Source organism: Bos taurus, chromosome 10 (genome assembly GCF_002263795.3).
Source record: "Bos taurus isolate L1 Dominette 01449 registration number 42190680 breed Hereford chromosome 10, ARS-UCD2.0, whole genome shotgun sequence".
Taxonomy (NCBI): Eukaryota; Metazoa; Chordata; class Mammalia; order Artiodactyla; family Bovidae; genus Bos; species Bos taurus.
The window spans coordinates 21,572,111-21,589,107 of NC_037337.1; the positions used below are offsets into that span (position 1 = coordinate 21,572,111).

A 16,997-nucleotide genomic window follows, 5' to 3' on the forward strand; every position below is an offset into this window, starting at 1 on the left:
GTGGATGGATGGATGGATAGATGGATGAGGAGGAAGAACTGGAAGCAAAGAGGAATCGCTGGCACCTGCCTGGGATGTACTATCCTCTAGTTATTCCCTTTATACCGCAATGGCCCGCAGACCCAAGAAACAGAGACAGAGCCCCATCTTCTCCTTCCCCTGGGTCCTGGCCCCCCTTCCTCTCTCTGACGAAGAGTCTGGACCGAAGGTTCTGCTGACGTTGGAAGGGGAGGAGAGTCTGGAGGAAGGGGAGGGGAAAGCGGCGCAGAGATCGCAGAGACGGAGGTGGCGCCCGCGGCTGCAGAGCTGCAGAGCGGGGTCTCTCGGCTTCTCTGTCCGGGCAACGGGCGCGCCACTGGGCCAGAAGACAGCGCATCCTTTCCGTGCGGGCCGCCTGGGCCCCTGCGGTCGACAAACTGGCTCCCCGGGTGGCCACCGGGACCCCCGAGCCCAATGGCGGGGGCGGCAGCAAGATCGACAGCACTGTAGAGATCACCCCCAGCCCCAACGGAGTAAGTGCCCGCGCCCTGGGGGCTACGCCATCATCTCCCCGCACCCCCGGACAAGCGCCTGGCATTTTCCTCCCGTGCATCCCCCGCGGCAGACCGCCTTCCTCCCGCTCGCGCCCGCCCTCTTCCCTTACCCTGCGGTTTTCTCCGCTTCACCCTTCTCCTACCACCCATCCAACCCCCACTCCCACCCCCAGCAGGTCGGGACCCTTGGAGATGCGGTGCCCACGGAGCAGCTGCAGGGTGAGCGGGAGCGCGAACGCGAGCGGGAGGGGGAGGGCCACGCGGGCGGCGACGGGATGGGCAGCAGCCTGTCGCTGGCCGTGCCCCCCGGCCCCCTCAGCTTCGAGGCGCTGCTCGCCCAGGTGGGGGCGCTGGGCGGCGGCCAGCAGCTGCAGCTCGGCCTCTGCTGCCTGCCCGTGCTCTTCGTGGCGCTGGGCCTGGCCTCCGACCCTATCTTCACGCTGGCACCCCCGCTGCATTGCCACTACGGGGCCTTCCCCCCCAACGCCTCCGGCTGGGAGCAGCCCCCCAACGCCAGCGGCGTCAGCGTCGCCAGCGCGGCCCTAGCCGCCAGCGCCGCCAGCCGCCTCGCCACCAGTACGGACCCCTCGTGCAGCGGCTTCGCTCCGCCGGACTTCAACCACTGTCTCAAGGACTGGGACTATAACGGCCTCCCGGTGCTCACCACCAACGCCATCGGCCAGGTGAGGCGGCCCGCTGGGCCGCGGGTCTTGGGGCGGGCTGCGCGCCACCAGCGAGGGGGTCTCACACCCGCTCCTCCCTCTCACGTCCCCAGTGGGATCTGGTGTGTGACCTGGGCTGGCAGGTGATCCTGGAGCAGATCCTCTTCATCTTGGGCTTCGCCTCCGGCTACCTGTTCCTGGGCTACCCAGCAGACAGGTGAGGGCTCAGCAAGTAGAGAGGAGGGCTTGCTAGGGAGGCTGGCCCAGGCAGCTAGCCTTTGCAAGAGGCTGAAGAGGCTTTGTTCAACTCTGCAGTGTCCTCTGGATTTCTCCTGTTCATTGACAGGTGGCCCCAGCACTGTCTCAACTTCACTCTCCACCAAGAAATACTCTTACCATACCTCTTCCACACAGAATAACTCTCCCCGCTCTGCCAGTCCCACATCCATGAATCAGTGGCCCCATCCCTCCTGACCAAAACCCCTAGGTCCGCAGAAGTCCTAACTCCTCCTCTATTGTCCTGTTACCACCAAGCTCCTCCCTTGCCATCTTCATAGATTAATCCCTGTTAACAGTACTGTCTACCTGGACTGTTAGCTCTGTCTCAGTGGCCTCATTCTTAAAGATCATTATGTTAATTTCTAAATATCAACAGCCCCATTCACACTGACCAGTAGCTCAACTCTTCAAACAAATGACCACCCTCTTGGGGAGGGTCCATAGTTTAACCCCCATGGATCAATGACCACAATAGCACCCCTCACCCCAGGCTAATAGTCCCATCCTCACAGATCATTAGTGCTCTCAGATCCTCTCAGATCAAAAGTCTCATTTCCAGGAATCAGTGGTTTCATCTCAAAGATCTACAAACCCATCCCCACCAACCAGCAGCTCTTCCCAGGGGTCAAAACTCCATCTCTGGTCCTTGACACCATCACCACTGACCAGGTGCTCCATCCCTGGGGATTATTAGACATTTCCACTGGTCTACAGTCCCATCCAAATGGCTTTATAGTTCAACTCTCATGGCTCAAAGGCAACCCACCATTCAATAATCCAGTTCCCTAAAAACAACATCTATCCTCACTGTCCAATAGTCATACACCCCTGTGGGCAAATGATCCTAAACCCACAGATCAATAGCCATCAGTGGCCTCATACCCACAGACCAGTAGCATCATTCCTCTGGAGTAATAGCCTCATACCCAAAGACCTAAATTCAGTCTCCTAAATTCTGTAGCCTGAGCCAATAAGCTCAACCCCATGGGAAATGGTCTCACCCTACTGGGTCAGTAGTTTCACTCTCAGGCATCAGTGTCCCCTTCCCAGTGACCAGTGACCCCAGTCTACATCCATATTACACCAATGCTCTTACCCCTAAAAACCAGTAGCCTAGCCTCCAAGGATCAGGAACCCTGTCCCCACTGACTCACAGTCTGTGACCATCACCACTGACCAATAGTCTCTCTTTCCTCTGCTCTGTGACCCCATGCTTACTGATTATCCATACGGATTAATAGATTCATCCCTACTGGCCAATAGTCCCATCCATCTTGACTGAAATATCTACCCCAGGAATTAATAGCTACATCCCCAAAGATCAACTGTCCAATCTTCAGAAGTTAGTGATCAGCCCCACTGATTAATAGTCCTATCTCATGGATTAAGAGCTCCACTCTCATGGATCAATGGCTCCATCTTCTGGTCAGTGACCCCATCCCACTGACCACTCCTATGGATTAGTAGACCCATGTCCCAATCCCATGGAAAAACGGCTTCACCCCCCAAAATCAATTACTCAGTTCCTGAAGATCAAGAGCTCCATTTTCACTGACCAATACTATCCCCATGGACAAGTGGCCAATGGCCTACCTCCTTAGATCAGTAGTTCCAACCCTGTATGTCAATGAGCCCATCTCCTCTGATCAGTCTGAGCAAGACAAGCTCCATCCCCACTGACCAATATCTGTATTCCCAAGATCTCTTGGATCCAATTCCCCTAATATCCCATCCCCACTGATGGCTGGTCTCACTTCCATGAAGAAATGCCTTCATCTCTGACCAATAGCCCTGAGAGTCCGTGGTCTCATCCCCCACAGAACAATAGCCACGCCCCAGTGCCCAGTAGCCGGGGTCCCCATCTTCCCCATCTCCTGTAGCCTTAGTCCAACCCTTGTCCCCTGGGCCTCATCCTCGTGTCTCTATCTCTAAAGTGGACAGCTGGACCCCACACAGCCACTCCTCTCACAGAGAGTCTGGGTGACCAGAGGCTCTCCCTGCTTTCCAGGTTTGGCCGACGTGGGATTGTGCTGCTGACTCTGGGACTGGTGGGCCCCTGTGGAGTGGGAGGTGCTGCTGCAGGTTCCTCCACGGGTGTCATGGCCCTCCGATTCCTCCTGGGCTTCCTGCTTGCTGGCGTTGACCTTGGTGTCTACCTGATGCGTGAGTGGCACCCTTCCAGAGCTCCTTCCCTAGGGGCTCATGCCTGCCTGTCTGTATCCCCAGGTCATTGCCACTGCTCCTTAGGACCCCCTCAGTCCCTTCTTCAGCTGTCTGGAATCTTGGCTCTTTCTGGCCAGGCCTTTAAAGGATCCAGGGGTCTTGCTTCTCACACACCCCTTTCCTTCCCTGATCTTTAAAGCTTTCCTTGCCCTGGACTTACTGCTGTCAGGAAATGAGCCTTATTTTAAAAATGAAATCCTGAGTAGCTGTACGAGCTTGAACAAGGGTTAATGTGAAAGTCAAATAAGAGGTCTGATGTGAAAGGGCCCAAAAACTGGGAGTGCTGAGCCCCCACAGGGACTCTGAGCCTCAAGCCCTCCCAAGTTTGAGCAGGAGAGAGGAGAGGTCCAAACAGCCTCTCCACTCTGCCTTAGAGGTTAGTCTGTGGGAGGCAGTGGCTGCAGCCTCCACGCAGGGTCTGACCTTGCTCTCTGTCCTTCTCCCTCCCTCTCCCCTCCTCTCTTCCACACCTCCTTCCTCCCGGCCTCTCCTCCCTGTCCCTGCTGTATCTCCAGGGCTGGAGCTGTGCGACCCAACCCAGAGGCTTCGGGTGGCCCTGGCGGGGGAGCTGGTGGGGGTAGGGGGGCACTTCCTGTTCCTGGGCCTGGCCCTTGTCTCTAAGGACTGGCGATTTCTTCAGCGAATGATCACCGCTCCCTGCATCCTCTTCCTGTTTTATGGGTCAGTATCACCCTCTACTTGTTGTCTGGCCATTCCCTTCTCTACCTCCTACCTGTAGCTCTAGCCTGCAGACCCCTCCTCTTCTCCACTGACCCTCATCCAGGCCTGCTCTAGCCCCAGCCCCTCAGAGGTGGGAGTTTTCCATCCTGGGTCAGGAGACGGGAAGCCTCACAGTGCATCCCCTTCCCCCTCCCCCAGCTGGCCTGGTCTGTTTCTGGAGTCCGCGCGGTGGCTGATAGTGAAGCGACAGATTGAGGAGGCCCAGTCTGTGCTGAGGATCCTGGCTGAGCGGAACCGGCCCCATGGGCAGATGCTGGGAGAGGAGGCCCAGGAGGCCCTGCAGGGTAAGAGACAGGGGTCCCACCCATGTAGGAGGACCCTGAGTGCTCAGCTGTTCCTTCTAACAGCTCCTCTCTCTCTCCCAAGACCTGGAGAACACCTGCCCTCTCCCTGCAACATCCTCCTTTTCCTTCGCTTCCCTCCTCAACTACCGCAACATCTGGAAAAATCTGCTTATCCTGGGCTTCACCAAGTGAGCCTTGTCAGGGCCAAGGGCCACGCCGGTAGCTAGGATGGGGGCTGGCTGGGTGGGGAAGGCCTGAGGACCCCTGCAGAGGGCAACCAGGGTGGTGAAAGGCTGCAGGTGGCAATGCAGACACCACAGACGCTGTCCTGTGCCTCCCCGCCCTGTCTCACAGCTTTATTGCCCATGCCATTCGCCACTGCTACCAGCCTGTGGGAGGAGGAGGGAGCCCATCGGACTTCTACCTGTGCTCCCTGCTGGCCAGCGGCACAGCGGCCCTGGCCTGTGTCTTCCTGGGGGTCACCGTGGACCGATTTGGCCGCCGGGGCATCCTGCTTCTCTCGATGACACTCACTGGCATTGCATCCCTGGCCCTGCTGGGCCTGTGGGATTGTAAGCACCCTCCCTTCCCCGCATTGTGGGCTCAGCCTAGGAACCCCAGCAGAGGTGCCCCACATGGACTCAGCCACTTCCCTCCCTTCCCTGGCTCAGGCTTCCCAGGACCAGACCAGATCCTGCCCAGATCTTTCACAACTCTCCCCCTGGCCACACACTCCAACTGATCAGTGAATGCCCAGACACACCCGGGTAGGGATCAGAAGGGGTGACGGCAGAGACGAGGCCAAGCATGATCTGCCGCCTCCACTCACACGCCCCGTCTTGGCCCTCCAGATCTGAACGAGGCTGCCATCACCACCTTCTCTGTCCTTGGGCTTTTCTCCTCCCAAGCTGCCGGCATCCTTAGCACCCTCCTTGCTGCCGAAGTCATCCCTACCACGGTCCGGTGAGAGCAGGCGTGCTGTCAGGGCAACCTCTGAGGACAGGGCCTGAGGGATGCCGGAGGAGCGGCTGCTGGGGAAGGGTGGGGATGAGGCCCACAGCCGCAGGCTCAGGGCCTTGTCGTCTCTCCCAGGGGCCGAGGCCTGGGCCTCATCATGGCACTGGGGGCGCTCGGCGGGCTGAGTGGCCCAGCCCAGCGCCTCCACATGGGCCATGGGGCCTTCCTGCAGCACGTGGTCCTGGCGGCCTGTGCGCTCCTCTGCATCCTCAGCATCATGCTTCTGCCGGAGACCAAGCGCAAGCTCCTGCCGGAGGTGCTCCGGGATGGGGAGCTGTGCCGTCGGCCTTCCCTGCTGCAGCAGCCCCCACCCAACCGCTGTGACCACGTCCCGCTGCTTGCCACCCCCAACCCCGCCCTCTGAGCGATCTCTGAGCACCCTGGCAGGAGGCTGGCCCATACCGAAAAGTAGCACAAGGCCCTGGCAAGGAGAGTGGGAGGACTGAGTGAGCGAGGCAGGGCTGCCCACGAGGCTCAGAGGCACCTCGGGCCAGACACGAAGGGGCGCTCAGGGGGCTGCCCTCACCCCATCTCCCCCCGCTGCTGCTTGGTGTTCACTCCCTTGGCTAGAGTCAGGGGGCAGGGAGAGAGCTCCACACTGTACCACCAGGTCTGGGCTCCATCCTGTGCCCAACCACATCCTCCCAGACCTCATTCTTTCTTGCTCTATCATTCTGTTTCAATAAAGACATTTTGAATAAATGAGCATACCATAGCCTGGACTTCCCTCCCTTCTGTTGTCCTGTCTCTCGGGGGAAGGTTTCTCTCAGTGGAATCCAAACCATTAACCATCCCCCTCTCCTTCCCTGTGCCCTGTCCCCTCTTCCCACCCTGCCCCCACCTCCATGTTAACTTACAGACAATTACCACCCCTTACTGATTGCTTGCTCTGCTGCTAGGACTGGGCTAGGCACTTCACAAACTTCATTTAATCATTTAATCCTCGCAACCTTGCAAGGTAGGTGTCTGGATCTATTAAAGTTTTTGTTGTTGTTTTTGCAAGCAGTAATAACTGACTGACTCTAATGAACTTAGAGCAACAAAGCGAATTTATTAGAGGGATTTGGTGGGGCAGGCTGTGGTTCTACCCTATGCGGAAGCTCATGGGGTAGAAGGAAAAGCAGAACTAGTAAAGGCCAAGAACCAGAAAGGGCAAGAGAGTCAGTGACTGGCTAGCTTGCCTATCACAACCACCCCCACCCCACCCCACCCCCATTACTGCCAACTGTAGAGGGGGAAGCAGTCCCTGAGTGCTGCTAGAAGACTGGGTGTTGTCCAGGTAAGAACAGTGGATGCCCACCACAGTACTCTTCTTCTTTTACAGATGACAAAACTGACACTCAGGGACTCAATAACTTGCCCAACATTGCAAAGTTAAGGAGTAATCGCTGGGATGTAATTGGATCCTGGAGCTGGTGCTCTCTAGTGATGCACACTGTGGGCACCTTCCCCATCCTTCCAATCTCTGTACACTACCCTTGGAATCAAGCAGAGAGTCTCTAGCCCCCGCCCCCGCCTGGGGAGGGGGCAGTAGGAGACGTCTTCCACCTCAGTGCTAGGGCCTGCCTCTGAGTAACCCTGGCCTGGCTTTGGGCCAATCTCTCAACCTCTAGCCTCCTTCAAGGGCTGCTATGAGTATTAAACAAGATAATATATTGTATGTGCCTCAAATTATCCCACTAGATGGTAAGTTCCTTGAGGACAGGAACTTTGTCTTACTCAACTTTGAAACACCAGAGCCTGACCCATGATAGCTGTTCAAAAAGTTGTATTTGTTCATTCTTTTGGCAAATCTTTCCTGTGCCAGATTTACAGACCAGTACTATCCTGGATATTAGGATTTCAAGGAGCTTGAAATCCACCTAACACTGGGAATATTAATGAGGAAGAAGACAGCAGTGGTTGGAGCATCGAAAGGCTGCCTCTTGAAGGAAGTGGGACTCAGAAAGGCAGGAAGACCTCAGGCAAAGACCCAGGAGACAGGTACATTGTTTTCAATTCAAAGGCCATAAAGCAGGGGGCTTCCCTGGTGGCTCAGTGGGAAAGAACCCACCTGCCAATGCAGGAGATGCGGGTTCATTCCCAGGGTCAGGAAGATCCCCTGGAGAAGGCAATGGCAACCCATTCCAGTATTTTTGCCTGGGAAATCCCATGAACAGAGGAGCCTAGTGGGCTACAGTCTATGGGGTCGCAAAAGAGTCAGACACAACTGAGTGACTAAACAACAAGGAGAGCAGAGGCCTGGAGGGAGGAAAGGGTGAGGCGGTCCTAGAGGAGGAATTCTTAGGAAAAGCAAGTCTTGAGGCCAGCCTCTTCCACGTAAGGGAGGCCCATTACCCAATTCCTGCAGTTCCTATCTCCTTCCCCTCTGCCAGTCCACATCCCAGGCCCAGAGTGCTGGGACTGAGCCATGCTTCTGAGTTCTCAGCCACTGGAGAACTCATGGGAATCCTTCTCATTTAATCTTCACAATACCCTGAAATAGGTAATAGTAGTTTTATCCTATTTAGCTACCAAGGGAATGGAAAAGAAAGAAATGGAAGGAAGTGCTGTGAAAGGCAGAGCCAGGACTTAAACCCAAGCTTTCTGACTGTTCTACTACCATAGTTCCCGCACAGCTAGATGTTCTGCATCATACATTCTGCCCAACAGTGTCTGTGCCATCTGAACTGACTCCAATGTTGACTTTTTTTTTGGCCATACCGGGTAGCATGCAGAGTCTTCATTCCCTGACTGGGTATATCAAACCTGCACCCCCCTGCAATGGAAGCGCAGTCTTAGCCACTGGACTGCCAGGAAAGTCCCAATGTTGACTTTTTAGCTCTGAGTGGTCAATAACACAAGAGAGCATACTCATCGCTGCCTCCAGAGATTCTGCGAGAACCAACAGAATGGTAGATAAATACACTTTGGAAGATCCCATGTAAAGCCAAGGAGTTACTTATATGATCTCCAAAGCACACTGTGAGAAACAGTGTCAAAGAGGCATTTCAAAGAACACATTCTTTGCATACCGCTAAAAAAAGGTCCAAGTAAGGAAAATAAAAATATTCAGGAAGCTAGCGCAGCTCCTGTAGCAGAGTAGGTAAGAGACAGCCAGCCTCTCTGACTTCAAGCAGAGAGGTAAAGGCAAAAAAAATGGTAGCATTTGGGAAGCATCAAGGAACCACAGGGAAAGATACAGTCCCTCTTCCCCAAGCAATTCATGGTCTATGTGGAAAGGAGCAACGTGTGTAGCTGCAACTGGCACCTTGTCAGTTGCTCTAAAATTCACCAACCACGTGATCTCCTTGGATCCTTATCAATACCCCACGAAACGTTATTTTCATGCTTTTTCAGATGGGGAGACTGAGGTTTGGACCTCAGTCACTTTTGCAGTGACTGGTAATGAGTAGCCAGATCTTGAGAAATGAGAGCCTGCAATCTTCTTACTGCATAGTTTACTTCTTACTGCATAGTAAATAATTCTAAACACCATGAAAGAAAGTATTACTTACTCTGTAATATTAAATTGAGAAGGTACCCCCAGGAGCCTGGAGATCATTTTCAGACAAACAAGGAAACAACTACTTTCCCTGAAGAGGTTGTACTGATGAAATATGAACTGCTTTAGAAATGCTTTCTAAGTAGCTGGATTCACAACTAAAAGCCACAATGAATTATTGAGGGAGAGATTAAAAAGATATACAGGTTTACATTTCTAACCTTAAAAAGTTACATAAAGTGGTATGAAAGCCACTTCCAGTCAACCTAGCCTGGCTACCTTGCAACTGATTTTTACTGATTATCCACTACTTTCTGGTGCTGCCTCAGGTCTGGGGAGCATGGTCCTGGCCTGCAAGAGCTCAGAACACTGGGGGATAATTACTGTCCTATACAGAACATGCAGAGAAATGGAAGAAGTGCTGTAGCACCTCAAGGAGGATTGGATGTATCCTATTGGAGGAAGTCAAGGGAAGCTTCTCAGATATTTGGATTGGACCCTACAGGTAAAGTCTTGAGCTTGCCAAGGACAGAAAGAAAGAAGAAACAGTGCAAAGACTAGAGATATGACAGAACATGGTGTACATGGAGAACACAGAATGGGGAACATGGTATCCACAGAGAACCATGGAATGAAGGGCATCTGTGAAAACCCACAGCTAACACCGTACACTGAAATCAGATTGATTATATTCTTTGCAGCCAAAGATGGAGAAGCTCTATACAGTCAACAAATACAAGACCAGGAACTGACTGTGGCTCAGATCATGAACTCCTTATTGCCAAATTTAGACTGAAATAGAAGAAAGTAGGGAAAACCACTAGACCATACAGGTATGACCTAAATCAAATCCCTTATGATTATACAGTGGAAGTGAGAAATAGATTTAAGGGACTAGATCTGATAAACAGAGTGCCTGATGAACTATGCACTGAAGTTCGTGACATTGTACAGGAGACAGGGATCAAGACCATCCCCACGGAAAAGAAATGCAAAAAAGCAAAATGGCTGTCTGGGGAGGCCTTACAAATAGCTGTGAAAAGAAGAGAAGTGAAAAGCAAAGGAGAAAAGGAAAGATATAAGCATCTGAATGCAGAGTTCCAAAGAATAGCAAGAAGAGATAAGAAAGCCTTCCTCAGCGATCAATGCAAAGAAATACAGGAAAACAACAGAATGGGAAAGACTAGACATCTCTTCAAGAAAACCAGAGATACCAAGGGAACATTTCATGCAAAGATGGGCTCGATAAAGGACAGAAATGGTAGGGTCCTAACAGAAGCAGAAGATATGGCAAGTAGAGGTGGCAAGAATACACAGAAGAACCATACAAAAAAGATCTTCATGACCCAGATAATCACAATGGTGTGATCACTCATCTAGAGCCAGATATCCTGGAATGTGAAGTCAAGTGGGCCTTAGAAAGCATCACTACAAAGCTAGTGGAGGTGATGGAATTCCAGTTGAGCTCTTTCAAATCCTGAAAGATGATGCTGTGAAAGTGCTGCACTCAATATGCCAGCAAATTTGGAAAACTCAGCAGTGGCCACAGGACTGGAAAAGGTCAGTTTTCATTCCAATCCCAAAGAAAGGCAATGCCAAAGAATGCTCAAACTACCGCACAATTGCACTCATCTCACATGCTAGTAAAGTAATGCTCAAAATTCTCCAAGCCAGGCTTCAGCAATACGTGAACCGTGAACTTCCAGATATTCAAGCTGGTTTTCAAAAAGGCAGAGGAACCAGAGACCAAATTGCCAACATCCGCTGGATCATCGAAACAGCAAGAGAGTTCTAGAAAAATATCTATTTCTGCTTTATTGACTATGACAAAGCCTTTGACTGTGTGAATCACAATAAACTGTGGAAAATCCTGAGAGAGATGTGAATACCAGACCACCTGACCTGCCTCTTGAGAAATCTGTATGCAGGTCAGGAAGCAAGTTAGAACTGGACATGGAACAACAGACTGGTTCCAAACAGGAAAAGGAGTACATCAAGGCTGTATATTGTCACCCTGCTTATTTAACTTACATGCAGAGTACATCATGAGAAACGCTGGGCTGGAAGAAGCACAAGCTGGAATCAAGATTGCTAGGAGACATATCAATAACCTCAGATATGCAGATGACACCACCCTTATGGCAGAAAGTGAAGAGGAATTAAAAAGCCTCTTGATGATGGTGAAAGAGGAGAGTGAAAAAGTTGGCTTAAAGCTCAACATTCAGAAAATGAAGATCATGGCATCTGGTCCCATCACTTCATGGGAAATAGATGGGGAAACAGTGGAAACAGTGTCAGACTTAATTATCTTGGGCTCCAAAATCACTGCAGATGGTGACTGCAGCCATGAAATTAAAAGACGCTTACTCCTTGGAAGAAAAGTTATGACCAACCTAGATAGCATACTGAAAAGCAGAGACATTACTTTGCCAACAAAGGTCCGTCTAGTCAAGGCTATGGTTTTTCCTGTGGTCATGTATGGATGTGAGAGTTGGACTGTGAAGAAAGCTGAGCGCCGAAGAATTGATGCTTTTGAACTGTGGCATTGGAGAAGACTCTTGAGAGTCCCTTGGACTGCAAGGAGATCCAACCAGTCCATTCTGAAGATCAGCCCTGGGATTTCTTTGGAAGGAATGATGCTAAAGCTGAATCTCCAGTACTTTGGCCACCTCCTGCGAAGAGTTGACTCATTGGAAAAGACTGATGCTGGGAGGGTTTGGGGGCAGGAGGAGAAGGGGACGACAGAGGATGAGATGGCTGGATGGCATCACTGACTCAATGGTCGTGAGTCTGAGTGAACTCCGGGAGTTGGTGACAGACAGGGAGGCCTGGCGTGCTGCGATTCATGGGGTCGCAAAGAGTCGGACATGACTTGAGCGACTGAACTGAACACTGTACTCATCAGTGAGAGTCTGAAAGCTTTTCCCCCGAGATCAGGAACAAGACAAGGATGTCTGCTCTCACCACTTCTATTCAACGTTGTCCTGGAGGTTCTAGCTGGAGAAATGAGGCAAGAAAATGAAATACAGGCATACCTGGAAGATACTGTGGGCTCAGTTCCAGACCACTGCAATAAAGCAAGTTACACAAATTGTTTGGTTTCCCAGTGCATATAAAAGTTATGTTTACACTGTATTGTAGTCTATGAAGCGTGCAATAGCATTCTATCTATAAAAGACAATATACATACCTTAATTAAAAAATACTTCATTGCTACAAAATGCTAACCATCACCTGAAGCTTTGCTGAGTTGTAATGTTTCCATTGGTGGAGGGAGTGAAATATTGTGAGAACTGCCAGAATTGCCAAAATGTTACACAGAGACATGAATTAAGCAAATGCTGTCTGAAACTGGTGCCAACAGTCTCATTTAAGGCAGGGTTGCCACAAACCTTCATTAAAAAAAAAAGTAATTATCTTCAAAGTGCAATAAAGCAAAACCCAATAAAATGAGATATGCCTGTAAAAAGCACCAAAGGAAAAGATGATGTAAAACTATATTTGCAGGTGACATGATCTTGTATATAGAGAATCCTAAAGAATCCACACCAAAAAAGAAAACAACCAACACCTTTAAGAACTAAATAAACAAGTTCAGCAAGGTTACTAAACTTGAGATTGAACTTGAAGGACACAAGATCAATATATAAAATGAACTGGGGTATTCTGGGTTTTGCGGGTTTTTTTTTTTTTTTTGGCCACACCATGCAGTTTATAGGATCTTAGGTCCCCAACCAGGACTGAACCTGGGCCCCCGGCAGGGAAAGCTCAAAGTTCTAACCACTGGACCACCAAGGAATTCCCAAGATCAGTTCGATCTTTATTTTTTTAACTGTATTTTTATAATAACTGCAATGAACTGTCTGAAAATGAAATTAAGAAAAGAATTCCATTTAAAATAGCTAAACCCCAAATACTCAAGAATAAATTTAATAAAAGAAGTGCAAGACTTGTACACTGTGATAGATTGGAAGACTTCACATTGTTGAGATGCAACCTTCTACAAATTGATCTATAGATTCTACAGAAATGTATTTCTCTGCATGGTCTGTATAGGACAGTAATTATTCCCCAGTGTTCTGAGCTCTTGCAGGCCAGGACCATGCTCCCCAGACCCGAGGCAGCACCAGACAGTAGTGGATACTCAGGAACAATCAGCTGCAATCCCTGTTAAACTCTTAGCTATCATTTTTGCAGAAACTGACCAGCTGATTCTAAAATCCACGTGGAAATGTAAATAACCCAGAACTGCTAAAACCACCTTGAAAAAGAGCAAAATTGGAGAATTCATACTTTTCACTTTCAAAACTTATTACAAAGGGCTTCGCTGGTGGCTCAGTGGTAAAAATATACCCGGCAAGGTAGGATACACAGTGTAGATCCCACAAGCTGTGGAGCCCCCTGAGCCACAGCTACTGAGCCTGTGCTCTAGAGGCCGAAAACCCCAACTACTCAGCCCATGTGCCACGAGAGAAGCCACTCACTGAAATGAGAAGCCCATGCACTGCAACGAAGCGTGGCCTCCATCCACTGCAACTAGAGAAAAGCCCTCGCAGCAACAAAGACTCAGTACAGCCAAAAGTTAAAAAAAAAAACAACAAAACTCCAGTAACGAAAACAGTGTGCTACTGGCACAGACATATAGATATGTGAGACAAAACGGAGCTCCAGAAATAAGCCTGCACACTTACAGTCAACCGATTCTCAACAAGAGTATTAACACCATTCAACGGGGAAAGAATAGCCTTTAAAAAAAATTATCTTTATTTTTTTTGGCTGCACTGGGTCTTCGTTGCTGCACTCAGGCGTTCTCTAGTTGTGAGACTGGGGCTACTCTCTGGTAGCGGTGCCGGGGCAGAGCAAGGGCTCTAGGTGTGTGGGCTCAGCAGTTGTGGTGCAGGGGCTTAGATGCATCATGGCTATGGGATCTTCCCAGACCAGGGATCAAATCAGTGTCCCCCTGCATTGGCAGGCGGATTCTTAACCACGAGACCACCACTGAAGTCCAGAATAGCCTTTTAAACAAATGGTGCTGGAATAAATCCATCATTTGCATGCAAAAGAATGAAGTTGGCCCTCTACTCATACCACACACAAAATTAATTCAAATGGATCAAAGGCTTTATATGAGAGCCAGAACTATAAAACCCTTAGGAAAAAAACATAAGCATAAATCTTAGGGACTTTTGTGCTTCAAAGGACACTATCAAGAAAGTGAAAAAGACTATCCACAAAATAGGAGAAAATGTATTTGTAAATCATTTATCTGATAAAGGTCTAGTATTCAGACTATATCAAGAACTCTTACAATTCAACAATAAAGACAAATAACCCAATTAAAAGGTAGGCAAAGATTCTTACTAGACATTTCTTCACAGAAGATATACAAAAGGTCAGTAAGTACATGAAAAGATATACCCAAGAGAAATGAAAACATATGGTCACACAAAAACTTATACACAGATGTTTGGAGCACACATTCTTAATGGTCAAAAAGATATGGAATATCCCAAATATCCACCAACTGATGAACGGATAAACAAAATGTGGTGCATCTATATAGTTGATCCTTGAACTTGGGGGTTTAGGAATGTCGACCCTCCATGTGGTTCAAAATTTGCAAAATTCTTACAGCCTACCCTCCATATCATAGGTAGCTCTGCATCCATGGGTTCAACCAACCATTGACCATGTACTACTCTAGTACGTATTTACTGAAAACACCCACATTTAAGTGAGCCCATGCAGTTCATGATCAACTGTATAATGAAATATTCAGCCATAAAGAGGAACGAAGTATTGGTAAACACTACATGGATGAATCTTGAAAACATTATGCTAAATAAAAGCAGCCAGGTGGAAATGGCCATGTATTATATGAGCCCATTTATATGAAATATCCAGAAAAGTCATATCTGTAGATAAAGTGTATTAGTGGTTGCTTGAGACTCGGAGGAGGGAAAAATTGGGAATGCTTGCTAATAGGTATAGGGTTTCTGTTTGCTGTGATGAAAATGCCCTAATTAGGTAATGCACCATTAGGTAATGGTGATGATTACTCTATATGTATGTACATATATATGTATAAATTATGTTTACTATAAATACATGTACTAAATATTGCTGAAATTTAAGTACACTTCAAAGGCAAATTTTATGGTGTAAGAATTATATCTCAAAAAAAACACAAATAAATCCATAGAGCCTTCTGGTGGGATGAAAGTCAAAAGTCAGAAATATTGCAAGCTTTCTTCAGCAAATAACACAATTTCCTTTACTTTAAAAAAATTTTTTTTTTTTTACATCTTTTTAAGAATTTTTATTTATTTGGTTATGTCAGGTCCTAGTTGCAGCACTCAGGATCTTTAGTTTTAGCATGAGGGATCCAGTTTCCTGACCAGGTATCAAATCCAGGCCCCCTGCACTGGGAATGTGGAGTCTTAGACACTTAGACCACCAGGCAAGTCCCTCAAGTTCCTTTAGTGTCCTTTAGTATCTCCTTTTACTGTGACAAATTTGAGCACCTAGAACAGTGCCCAGTACTTGGTTAAATAGTCAAATGTCTGTTGAGTCAATGATTACCATAGGCATAAAGAAGGAGAAAAAGGCATTACCTGGGTCAACATTTTAAAACTAGATAATTTGAGAAAGGTTACTCATCTAACCATATAAAACCGAGGAAAGCTATGGCATTATGGGAAAAAACCCAGCCACTGCTTTTTTTCTATTGCTGGTGACAAGTCAGGCAAATTCTGAGAAAGCACTGGGCTGTCCTCATTCATTTTGTATCACACATTGCCTCTGATTCAGACTCATTCCAGAGAAATCTTAGACTGGCTTCCCTTCTCTCCTCAAGGACACTTCCTGCCTATAGAATCCAAATGAGATTGGACTTATTCCTGCCCCTTGGTTAAGAGAGTTTACTAGGAATGACTGACAGAAAACCAATGTTTTTCAAGGAAAGCAACTTGCTTCCCAAGCTACTTCCTCTAAAATCACTGAGGATGATACATGAATAATGAAGAGACCAGGTAGAATAGGAAATGTAATTCTTGTAAGGATAGGATCAGCAGGTCCAGGATAAAGGGACCATCCAAGGTGAATTAACACTTTCTGACCACCTAAGTGGCAGGTGCTGTGAGGCCATACAAAGGCACAATCCATGCCCTTGAATTTTTAGTCCAGTGGGGTAACAGGGACGGAATCATTTAAATTATGAAACCATTAAGTTCCAAAGAGAGGAGCAATTTGCCCTGAGTGCAGACGTGATTCTTTCTGCCCAGGAAATCAAGTTAGTTTCCTGGCTGTGGTATTTGGCTTATACACCTTGGCTTCTATCTTAGGATTTGAACAGATATGATATGCATAGCAGGCTAAACAGCATGAGCAATACATGAAAATAAAGTAAAAACTCAACAAGAGTGCACAGTGTATCAGATGTGCAGCAGGATGTGGCAGGAAAAATCAATCAAGATCAAATTGGGAGAAACCTTAGTTCCACACCTCACAGCATATGGGCCTTTCCGGAAACATGAATTGGAGCCACCAATCTGTCGTACCACTACAATGAAGGTAAGTGAAAGTGAAGTTGCTCAGTAGTGTCCCACTCTTTGCGACTCCATGGACTGTAGCCCTCCAGGCTCCTCCATCCAGGGAATTTTCTAGGCAAGAGTACTGGAGTGGGTTGCCATTTCCTTCTCCAGGGGATCTTCCCGTGGAGAAGATCCCCTGGAGAAGGATCTTTACCTTACAATGAAGGCAAGAGTTGTTCAAA

The 16,997-nt window shown here is 48.7% G+C and overlaps 1 protein-coding gene across 2 annotated transcripts; it reads left to right on the forward strand.

The window, feature by feature from the left end:
- Window positions 1-253: 253 nt before the first annotated feature.
- On the forward strand, window positions 254-6,454 carry SLC22A17 (solute carrier family 22 member 17). Of its 2 annotated transcripts, none has more exons than XM_010808978.4 (10): window positions 254-512; window positions 710-1,216; window positions 1,309-1,412; window positions 3,483-3,637; window positions 4,213-4,378; window positions 4,577-4,722; window positions 4,805-4,910; window positions 5,077-5,294; window positions 5,574-5,685; window positions 5,815-6,454. In XM_010808978.4, the coding sequence occupies exons 2-10, from the start codon at window positions 809-811 to the stop codon at window positions 6,101-6,103; spliced, it is 1,704 nt and encodes a 567-aa protein (XP_010807280.1). In that variant the 5' UTR covers window positions 254-512; window positions 710-808; the 3' UTR covers window positions 6,104-6,454. The 2 variants fall into 2 exon arrangements, with proteins under 2 accessions (XP_010807280.1, NP_001124227.1); NM_001130755.2 differs by having other exon boundaries at window positions 264-512; window positions 707-1,216; window positions 5,815-6,441.
- The last annotated feature ends 10,543 nt before the right edge of the window (window positions 6,455-16,997 follow it).